At 37.3% G+C, this 12303-nt stretch overlaps 1 protein-coding gene across 4 annotated transcripts in view; it reads right to left on the reverse strand.

The window, feature by feature from the left end:
* The window catches only part of LOC139127975 (endosome/lysosome-associated apoptosis and autophagy regulator family member 2-like), a 236864-nt gene that overhangs the window by 81525 nt on the left and 143036 nt on the right, over positions 1–12303 (reverse strand). For all 4 annotated transcript variants that reach the window (XM_070693825.1, XM_070693826.1, XM_070693823.1 and 1 more), the window contains exons 12-15: positions 6322–6423; positions 5970–6059; positions 5392–5456; positions 567–720 (exon numbers count right to left, since the gene is read on the reverse strand). In XM_070693825.1, coding sequence (XP_070549926.1) covers positions 567–720; positions 5392–5456; positions 5970–6059; positions 6322–6423 — 411 coding nt within the window. The remainder of the gene's footprint in view (positions 1–566; positions 721–5391; positions 5457–5969; positions 6060–6321; positions 6424–12303) is intronic.

Below are 12303 nucleotides of genomic sequence, written 5' to 3' on the forward strand. Positions count from 1 at the left end.
CATAGCTGTGGGTCCATAGCTGTGGTGTTTTCGGGCGGGATTTCTGCCTTTTCCTGGCTAGTTTTAAACGTGAAAGTAAAAACCAGCCTGTAAAACGCAGAAATCCCGCCCGAAAACACCACAGCTATGGACCCACAGTTACGATCGCCATAGCGAGGACGTTGGCAAGGCGACTTCCGCAGCTGAACTAGGTCAAATTGCCATGCAAATGATATGCTAATCTAAGTTCCGGTTGAATGAGGAAAAGGTCTATTGGGTGAGTGCTAAAACATTCCAGCAACCTAGGCATAAATGGACTCTAACTGCTGTGACAGTACCTTTTAAGATAAGCTATTGAAGATTTTTAAGATAGCCATGGTTCACTTATCTTCACAAAGATTGCAAAATTTGAGAAATTCCATTTCCAGTAGTGTGCTCAGGAAGTCATGTTTAGATGTAATCATTTGTGATGTTTCTAAGTTTGTCACTGGTCACTGTTTGCCATGTGAGTAATGATAGTTTGCAAATACCAGAAGATGATGCAAGATGATAGGATTTCACCTTAGTGCCCAGTTAGGCTGTCTTACCCTTTGAGAGGTGAGAAATCATATATGAATTGTGACTCTGATGATTTGTATTGACAATCACTGTAGCACACAACATTATCATGGCTAATAGTTCCTGGACCACATGCTAGACAGGCCTCCTTGCCATAGGGATTATTTGCATGTATATATGTACCTGAAATGAATAAAAAGAATTGTAAAAAAAATTCCGTGAGCTAGAAGTGAATAAATACTGGTAAAATGAGAGACTGCAATGGCATGAATTGATCATTCTACCATACTGGGTAACAATGCCACCCAAGGCTTTGCATTTTATTTCTATACAGTCAGAACTTTTGCAAATTTGATCCATTCTCACTAATAATCCATTGCAGGGTAAAGGGTTAAATTGATTTTTGCATATCTGGTTTTACATCATCATTGCCTAGCTTCCAACAGTGTGTACTGTGACTGGGTCTGATTTGATCGATGACACACTCAAAGTCATCCCACTTGTTTATCCTGAAGCAGTCTTCAGCCATATGGCTTTTTACAACTTTTTTCTGTTTCTTATCATCTTTAGCCAAAAGTTCAATTGCAGGGCCACATGTCTCTTCCTATCATAATTCTGTCTTCGGGTACTTAATGACATCAGTAAATTTATTTAAATTTCAAACGAAACAAAAGTACTGTAACAACTTTGCGGAACAATATGACACCAGATATGAACTGTAAATGCTCACGTGTTTCATTATATATTGCAGTTATGTGTAAATTTGAACCTTTGCCACATGTTTGCAACTTCATTGAAAGTATTATGATCAACATAATGAACAATATTCACCACAGATTAACTCTATAGGTCATTAAGTATTCAAATACGCAATTAGCTGAAATAGAAATAATTAATTTCTTTGACTGCTGTCATTGTATCACCTCTTTATATAGCAAGTGTAATTGCCTCTTGTCAAGTCCTTCAAACTATATATTCTAAACTTTGAAAGCTCATTAGATATGCAAACTATAAATTAGCTGACATGAAAACTTAAGTGCGAAATGACTTCCAATATTGGTATAATCTGGTATAATCATCAATGTACATAGCATGTTATGCCAACTTTGATCAAATAAATCCAAGTATATATCCCTAATTAGGAAAGCTCATTAAATACACAAATTAGGAATTGGCTGAAGCAAAAATGCTTAATGCCTTTCAATAATGTTAGCCTACATAATGGTATCTTTAATGTACATAGCAAGTTTCATCAATTTTGGTCATGTAAATTCATATATCCCTAATTTCAAAAATTCATTAAATATGCAAATTAGGAGCTGCATGAAGTAAAAATGCTTAATGACTTTCAATAACGTCGTATCATAGTATCTTTAATGTACATAGCCAGTTTCGTCAACTTTGGTCTAGTCAATACAGATAAATATCCCTGATTATGAAAGTTCATTAAATATGCAAATAAGGAATGGCTAAAGTTCAAATGCTTAATGACTTTCAATAATGTTCTTTCATAGTATCTTTAATGTACATAGCCAGTTTCGTCAACTTTGGTCTCGTCAATTCAGATAAATACCCCTAATTAGGAAAGTTCACAAAATATGCAAATTAGGAATTGGCTGCAGTAAAAATGCTTAATGACATTTAATAATGTTCTATCACAGTATCTTTAATGTACATAGCAAGTTTCATCAATTTTGGTCTTGTAAATTCAAATATATATCCTTACTTTCAAAAGGTCATTAAATATGCAAATTAGGATTTGAATGAAGTGAAAATGCTTAATGACTTTCAATAATGTTAAATCATAGTATCCTCAATATGCGTACCAAGTTTCGTCAATTTTGATCAAGTTAATTCAGATATATACGCCTAATTAGGAAATTTCATTAAATATGCAAATTAGTAATTATCTTTCACGTCACTCCTTTAATAACTTTCACAGCTGATATATCTTGATGTGATCAACATTTGTAGCAAATCTCATCAAATTGTGTGCAATCGTTCTCAATGTATATCCGGTTTTTTCTAAAATCATTAATTATGCAAATGAGCAAAAAGTAAGCAAGCCACACCCACCAAAAACTGATCAGTTCTTACCATTTGCAAACTGAATCTATGTGCTAGATTTGATTCTGATCTGATGAGCCATTTTTGAGATATTGAGCACACAGACAGACAGACACACAGACAGACAGACAGACAGACATCGCTGCGACATATGCTCACGTGTGTCAACACGTGAGCAAAAACTACCAGGATGATTCAGCATATTCAGGTGAAGATCAAACAAGTCATTGACAATGACATAGTCCCCACTTGTAATAGGAGTATTAGTCTTGAGGGGGCAGGGAAATGAGGTCATTAAGAAGTATCACTAAAGTGTATATGTTCAGATCTATGGACACATAGGTCTATGTCATTGTTCCCAATTTGAAACAAGAGGCATGTCTAAGTTATGGTTCTAAATCGGGAAAAAAGATCAAACCTCTAGCTGTATTGGCCAGCCAAGAAATACATATGTGCATAATAAATGAGGTACAAGATGTGACATCTTAAGGTCTATTATCCTATCAAAATTGAAGCGTAAAGAACTTGTTGTTACTGAGTTATGCATATATATGCATATTCAAGGTCATAGGTCATCAAGGTCACGTGACATTTTGAAAAAAAACATTGTATTGCTAATTAATCCATATATGCCAAAATTCAGACCTCTAGCTCTATTGGCTTGCCCACAATTATATATGGGCATAATTAACGAGGTAAAGCATGTGTTGTCATAAGGTCTCCCATCCTACTAAATATAAAGGACATAGCACTTGTGGTTACTTATTTATTGACATAATCGTGTATTATAGGTAAAAGGTTATCGAGGTCACATGACATTTTGTCAAAAAATTTCTATCCTATAGTCTATCCCTATATACTAAAAATCATACATTTACCTCTATTGGCTTGCTCAAAATTAGATATGCACATAATTAATGAGGTACAATATGTGGCGTCATAAGGGGTCCAATCATGCCATATATGAAGGGTGTAGCACTTGTGGTTACTGAGTTATGGACAAATATGTATATTTGAGGTCAAAGGTCACAAGGTCACGTGACATTTTGTCAAAAAAATTGTATTGCTAAGTTATCCCTATATACCAAAAATCAGACCTCTAGCTCTATTCGCTCACTCAAAATTAGATATGTGCATAATTAATGAGGTACAATATGTGGCGTCATAAGGTGTCCCATCATACCAAATATGAAGGGTGTAGCACTTGTGGTTACTGAGTTTTGGACAAATATGTATATTCGAGGTCAAAGGTCATTGAGGTCACATTAAATTTTTTCAAAATAATTGTATTGCTAAGTTATCCCTATATACCAAAAATCAGACCTCCAGCTCTATTGGCTCGCTCAAACTTAGATATGCACATAATTAATGAGGTACAATATGTGGCGTCATAAGGTGTCCAACCATACCAAATATGAAGAGTGTAGCACTTGTGGTTACTGAGTTATGCACAAATATGTATATTTGAGGTCAAAGGTCATTGAGATCACTTGACATTTTGTCAAAAAAATTGTATTGCTAAGTTATCCCTACATACCAAAAATCAGACCTCTGGCTCTCTATTGGCTCGCTCAAAATTAGATATGCACATAATTAATGAGGTACAATATGTGGTGTCATAAGGTGTCCCATCATACCAAATATGAAGGGTGTAGCATTAGTGATCACTGACTTATGGACAAATGTGTATATTTGAGGTTAAAGGTCACCAAGGTCACGTGACATTTTGTCAAAAAATTTGTATTGCTAAGTTATTCCTATATACCAAAAATCAGACCTCCAGCTCTATTGGCTCGCTCAAAATTAGATATGCACATAATTAATGAGGTACAATATGTGGCGTCATAGGGTGTCCCATCATACCATATATGAAAGGTTTACCACTTGTGGTTACTGAGTTATGGACAAATATGTATATTCGAGGTCAAAGGTCACCAAGGTCACATGACATTTTTTCAAAGTGTCTGAGATATCTGCGTGAACGGATGGACTCACGTGGATGGACTCACGGACTGACATGACCCAATATATGAGCCCCCTGGACTTTATCTGTGGGGACTAAAAACTGTGTCACTGCATCCTTTTTGCAATATGAATACGATGAGAAACTAAATTTTTATTTTTTCTTGGCCTTATACATGGGAGTCTATGTACTGCCTTATACATGGGAGTCTATGGACTGCCTTATACATGGGAGTCTATGGACTTCCTTATACATGGGAGTCTATGGACTGCCTTATACATGGAGTCTATGGTCTGCCTTATACATGGGAGTCTATGGTCTGCCTTATACATGGGAGTCTATGGTCTGCCTTATACATGGGAGTCTATGGTCTGCCTTATACGTGGGAGTCTATGGAGGTGAAAACTAAAAAGTCCTCTACCACGGCCAAATTTGATCGCATTGTGAAACAAATCGACGTGCATCTGTATGAGGTATGGTACTATCCTTGTACCAAGTTTGAACGAAATCGCTCCAGGCGTCTCTGAGATATCTGCGTGAACGGACGGACGCACGGACGGACGGACGCATGCACGGACGCACGCACGGACATGACCAAACCTATAAGTCCCCCCCGGACGGTGTCCGTGGGGACTAAAAAATATGCTGTATTATTTTCAATTTGCATAATAGTTTGTCAATTTTAATATTGCATCAATCAACATGGACACACATAATGCAGTATTCTACACCTATTCTTTTACTATACCATTGGAGAGTTTAAACAAAGAAATGGGAGTGAAAGGTTATATTGTTTTGTAAACTGTTACAAATATGATACTGACCATCAGGGCACTGTTGACAAGTATTATCATCAGCAATGTAATGTCCTTTTGGGCATGGAATACATCTGCAAATGAAATGCAAAACATTTTTAAATTTATGGTTTCACACTTCCAACATTATGAGAAATATTACAAATTACACAGTGCTCCCTTTTGATCAGTAGGTTGTGATACCAAATATGAAAGTTTTCATACACAATGTTTCAAAGATGAAGACATTTTGCCAAAAAGTGAAAACTTTAGTCTTGAAAATTTAAACATGAAAGTTTCATACCAGTGTAATACACGTAAGCAAATCTTAATATCGTTACCTTTAGGCACCAACAAATGATATTTGAATGTTATTGTAATGTTTTGTAAAAACTGCAGTTTCTTAAAAATTGGAATAGTAGTACTTCTAGATTGACAGATGGCAATGCAAAATTGCACCTTTTCAGGATTGTGATAGCTACAAATACTGAGAGTAACACAGAGGGCAGGCTGTTATACTGGCCTCTGTAATCTTAATGCAAACATTGTACACAAATAATGAGTACTTAATGATGTGAAAAAGTCATAAACAAACGTTTCTACATTACCCCTTTACATTGTTTCCTCTTGGACAAGCTTTACATACAGATGCTCCACCATCAATGGTATTGGTCACATTAATAAAGTAGATGACTGCCCTGGAGGGTGATAAAAATTGTTATTATTGGTATTTATAATTATTATAGAAGTATATGAATGTAATGTATATTTGAGAAATGTGTAAAATTTGTGTGACATGTATGTTGACAATACTAAAAAATAACCTCATATATATAAATGTGGCACAACTACTGTCATTACTGTTAGTTTTACAGTAGCAATTACTGAAGATGTGTTAAGTGATACATTTATTGCAGTCAAACATACAATGCTGAAGAAGTAAGAAAGTGTTTTCCTTACATGTCATTGGACTGTTCAGATTCTCTTCTGATGAAGGAATTGTCATCTGTTTTCTGGAATGCCCAACTAAATGTTCTTGGTCCAGACTTGGTAACAGCATAGCTTCATTTCATTCAAAAAGAAATACATGTAATCAATAGTGCTCAGTATACAGGTAACAGTAACCTAGAATGTCAGCAGTTCAATGTAATGGCAAGCATTGAGATACGCTTAAGCAATAAAGCACACTCAGCGACGGTATACCACGGGATTTTGACCAGTTCACGACATATATGCATGAGCGATAGCCAGTGCATATGTGAAGTGAACTGGTCAAAATCCCGTGGTATACAGTCGCTTGGTGTGCTTTATTGCTATTATATCATAACAGTATCCCTTTTCCTGCCAGACGATATCACTTCCCCATCAGCTAAGTCAGTAAACAGCGGTATTGAGCCAAAACATGACGTATTTTCACCCGCTTGGCTTGGTCTGGTAAAGCATCTATAGTCCACAAAAATCAAGTTTACAGTAATTACGTTTTCAACAACCTTCAAATGTTCAATATTATGTTACAATACACCATATGGAATATGTTATATTTCATTATATTTTAACCATCTTGATCTGATGGTGAAATATGGACTTGGCAGGAAAAGGGATATATTGAAATTCTTGCCTGGAACGTCAAAAACGGATTTTTGCTCAAGCCAAGAGCATATCCCACGTATGCCAGCCATGCTCTGTCGGGAATATACCACAGTTCTTTTCATGTCTCGACCAATCAGAGGGCTGTATTTGCGCCGTCAATATACTGGTATGATATAATTAAGCAATAAAAGCACACCCAGCGACGGTATACCACGAGATTTGACCAGTTCACGACATATATGCACGAGCGATAGAGAGTTCCTATATGAAGTGAACGGGTCAAAATTGAGTGGTATACGGTCCCTGGGTGTGATTTATTGCTATTATATCATACCAGTACATTGACGGTGCGGAACGTCAAAAAACGGATTTTTACTCAAGCAGAGAGCTCGCGCATATGCTAGCCGTGGTATATCGCCAATATACCACGGTTCTTTTCGCGTCTCGACCAATCAGATCACTGTATTTGCGCCATCAATATACTGGTATAATATAATTGATGACATTACATCATGTGTTTTTGAATGTTTCTGAGGCATGCCTTGACAACAATTTCTCTTAGAACCTCCAGTTATCTACCTGTCCATTACCCTTTGGGCCTCTAGCTATCTACCTATCCCTTACCTTGGGGTCTCCAGCTATCTACCTATCCCTTACCTTGGGGTCTCCAGCTATCTACCTATCCCTTACCTTAGGACCTCCAGCTATCTACCTATCCCTTACCTTGGGGTCTCCAGCTATCCACCTATCCCTTACCTTGGGGTCTCCAGCTATCTACCTATCCCGTACCTGGGGGTCTCCAGCTATCTACCTATCCCTTACCTTGGGACCTCCAGCTATCTACCTGTCCCCTACCCTGGGGTCTCCAGCTATCTACCTGTCCCCTCCCTTGGGATCTCTAGCTATCTACCTGTCCCTTACCTTGGGGTCTCATTTGACTAACGAAGGAAAGAAACAACATGGTTTTGGCTTGAAACTTGGGACCTTATCAAGTATGCTGCCACATAAGAACCCAGCGGTCAGTACCATTATTTTTTAGGGGTGGCTGATGGGTGTGAGGGACTGAATAAGCCAATTAATGGTAGGTTGGGAGCAGAAGCGTGATAGTGGCAGTAGTTGTTGTTTCAACGGTATACCTCTTTTTAGAGGATTGAAAAAAGGTCATAGGACTGTTTATTTCTTTTCAATTACTGCAATAATACCACTTTCGTTGAAGGCCAAGAGATGAGTGACCATCTGTTGAAATATTTGCCATATTTATTTCTGTAGATGTGAAAGACATATTCATTCCATGCAAGGTTTATTGTCTCGTGATGTCTTTTGCCATTTTGACACCCCACTTCACACATTCTACAACCACCTTTTTAGTCGAGCAGAACCCCTTTTTGCCAGGAACACATATTTGTTTTGGCACCTCTCTTCACACATTCTATTACAACAGCATCTTGTTAGTGTAGTACGGTACAACTTGAGTTGAATAGTATATAGTTCAAATTAGGCAAATGCATCTGTACAGTGTGAGTGAACACAAGAAAGTTCTAACAGCTTTAAATAATGTAGTTGAACTTAGTTGACGGCTATAAATTACTTGTTGCCATGTGTCAGGAGGTATAGGGAAATTGTGGTGTTAGTCAGATATCAGAAAAGTTGTCAAAAGTCTCTCCAGTTTCATTTGTCTAAACCCAGTGTTATTGTCATTCATGAAAATTACCAACCCTTTTATCCCTCCCTCCAGACTTGGTTCAAGTCTGTGATTTGTGAATGTTACAGTGGAGTGAACGCAATGATTTGTATTTTGCTTTCATGTGAAACGCGCAGGCGAGTGGAGTGAATGCAATGAGTGGGGTGAACGCTATACAGGGGAGTTTCAACCGGAATCACAGACTTAGCTTTCATGCAGGGTTTGCATTGCTATAAATTATTCATGACATGACGTTTTTATTTACTTATATATTATTCATAAGATGACTCAAAGCAAGACGTGCATAAAACCCGGCGTTGTTGACAAAATGTCGAGTGCGATCACTCCCACAAAAGTCAGCACGACCTTTGTTGTATCACCGAAAATGCGTGAAAATATCTGTGTTGTTTGTTGGGCCCGTATTGCAAAATGTGATAATCGTCGCCAGTTATACAAGGATGGAAAGAAGAAGTTGTAAAGCGGTTTGTTCCGTGTGAAAATCAAAGGCCCAGCAAAAGGGTCCTATTCGACGCCACTAACACTAAATTCATGCGTTCTCCTTATTGGCCAGAATAATTGCTGGAGCTGTCAATCATTTTGTATTTGCTTGACGTCACCATGTACACAGTCCATCTGGCTGCCGGTACTTTACAAGAAGTCCAAAGTCAGTGAATCCGGCAGAAACTAACTCACTATACTGCGCAGTCTCAGAGGTAACGCATTCAATTGCTGGGAAAACCTGGCCTGGGCTACCAAAGTCCAAATAGGTTTGTACGAAATAGGAGAGACACAAGAGAAACTATCATGAATGATTTTATTTTTAAACATGGGGCCCAGGGGCACCGACGTCCTTTGTACCTCCTTACTGTTTATTATTTGCCATAAATGTGAAATTTGGCAAAAAGTCAAATTGTTTGGACATAAATGAAAGTTATTTGAACTGGTTGGTTACTGCTCCAGCATAAGTTCAAGTGTGGATTCTAAGTATCAACAGCCTTGATATGTGTGAAAATGAATTAAGAATAAGAGATGGGACTCAATAGAATCAACAATATCTAAAACAGGAAACGGTGAACTTATATAATACAGAAGGGGAGAAAATTTAGCCACAAAATATTGTAATATAATGGACAATGGCTAATCTATAAATCAAATTACTTAAACTGGATTGTTGGCAATGATTGTATTTATTGTCCATCAAATAGAAAATAAATTTGGGCCATTGACTAAAACACATTTGCTTGTTACACTCACCACACCTGTACTTAGTATTTGGAGTGTACACCTATCTACAATACAATGATAAAAAGTTTGGACTTTGTAGGTCAACAATGCATCTTTAATGTATGAGACTAAATAAGCTTACCCCCCAAGTATGTATAGGCCAAAAACAATATTTAATTTTGAATTACGTAGTGCAGGGAAGGACAAACAATATGGTGAAAAGCAAACTAAATATAAAAACTGAATATACAATTATATGGAAATCTTGTTTTACAGTCATGAGTATCTGGTGTGTGCCAAGAGACAAATATTAAAATTGGACAGTATCATCCTGACCACAGTTTGTCGGTACAAAATATTATGCTATTCACGATAGTTATACAACATAGCTTGCATTTTGTTCACAGTAGAACTGAGTTTTACACGTAAGATAACTTTCTCGTAAACTGTAAATTCTGGCTTCTGGCAGCTCAAACATCGCAATACTACATTTTTTGATATGATACGGAGTGACTTGCACACATATGCAATATGCAGTGACAGTCGATATATTCATAGTAAGAGTCTACTACATTCAAGCATAGTGATGTTGACAACTACATGCATGCCAGTGCACGATTTCAAGTAGCCACGAGGAAATTCTAATGGTCTTTTAGTGGAAATATAGGTATTAAACAACAGTGAAACAAACAATATTAGTTATCGTGACCGTGCTAAAGTGCAATCTCGGATCATGTATGATCTGATGATCCTGCCAAATTGCCATGTCGGATTATGCCGTGATTCTGAAGTGCGCGTACTTCCTTAGTAAATCGGTCAACATAAGCACACACTGTCTTTAGCGATCGAAGTCAACAATGATGTCAAAATCAATGCACAACTGACGAAATTACCCAAAATAAGCAACAGAAAACTAAACGTTATCGCTGTGTCGAAAGCACAGTACATCAACATAAAACGACGCTAGTTTGTTATGACATGGACGTAGAAGGAGAGAGCGTTCCCTCGCTCTCACCCAGCTATTAGTACGGGCCGCCAGTGGGATTGCCTCGCTAAAGCAATGGCTTCGCCGGTACTGAGTGAGTACCGAGTACGGAGGCCATCATTCTTCAGTCTATCGAAGGAGCGTTTCGTGCCAAAAAATACATGACAGCAACAAAAGTACCATCACTGTGAACTTCATATTTACAAAACATCATCAAATACACGCTAAAAACTTCAAAACATCAAAATTCGCACCATACCGAGAAACAAGATGGCATCGGTTTGATTTTTCAAAGTCCTTGCAAAACAACGCTAACTTGTTATGAGCGCATGCGCATATTAAGGGGAGACCCATTTGATTTCGGGGGGTATGTAGGAAGTGGGTATGGGAACTTTTGTTTTTGTCAGAGAGACTGCATTTTTTTTATTTCTACTGCCAGACCTGCATCAATTTTTTTTAATCAAATGGAGTAGCAGTGCAATTTTTCAAATTTAAGCCAGTGTTTCACATATCACAGGATGGTTTTATATATTCATTTTACATTCCAACAAATGAAAACAAAATGGAAAGTCTCATATCAAATATATACAACTTTAAATTATAGAACACTTTTTTGGCAAATCAACTGTGATCAGTACTATACCTGCTTTTCTTTATAACAGTCAATTCCTTTTAAGTTCTCAGGGGAGATGTTATCTTTTGTGGTCAGAGAAACAAGGCTCACACATTGTATTTCATTATATTTGTTGTTCCTCAATTTTTCATTGACAACTTGTAATCTTTCTAACATATTTATGTTGAGAGAATAATATATTGGTTTTAACACTAGTTTATTGACTCCTGTCTTGTGTTTTAAATTTTCACAATGTACAGAAGTCAAATAGTCCCATCTAGATATTGCCTATGCAATTGAGATATTGCAACAGAAATCCTGAAATATGATTTCTTGGGTCAGGAAAGGGAAGGAAAACATCGAGTGCACTGAGGTGTAAAGTAGTGAATGCTTATATCATAAGTGCTGGGGAAAAAAAACACATAAGAATTGCTTGTGGTAAAAACATTTGCGCTGCCTATGGCAGCATGCCAGCAAAGAATACATGAGAATGAAGTTTCCAAAATTTTGCTCATTTCAAGTGCATTGTGACAATTCCTTTTTTATTTCTGTCTATTATGAGAATTTTTTTTTTCTCAAGCCATTACAGGCTTAATTTTTTTTTCTTTTATTTCAACTGGTGACAATTTTTTTCTCAAAATCCTCCATACCCCCCAGAAATCAAGTGGTTCTCCCCTATGTGAGCCCCTGACCTATACGGGCCATTGGATTACTTCCTCAGCAGAACTGATATGCCTGCCGGTACCGGTGTTTATCGCCTACGGAGGCCATCATTCTTCAGTCGATCAAAGGCGCATTTCGTACCAAAATATACACGACAGCCGCAAAAGTGCATCACTGTCAACTTCA

This window comes from Ptychodera flava, unplaced genomic scaffold, assembly GCF_041260155.1.
Source record: "Ptychodera flava strain L36383 unplaced genomic scaffold, AS_Pfla_20210202 Scaffold_40__1_contigs__length_1388640_pilon, whole genome shotgun sequence".
Lineage (NCBI taxonomy): Eukaryota > Metazoa > Hemichordata > Enteropneusta > Ptychoderidae > Ptychodera > Ptychodera flava.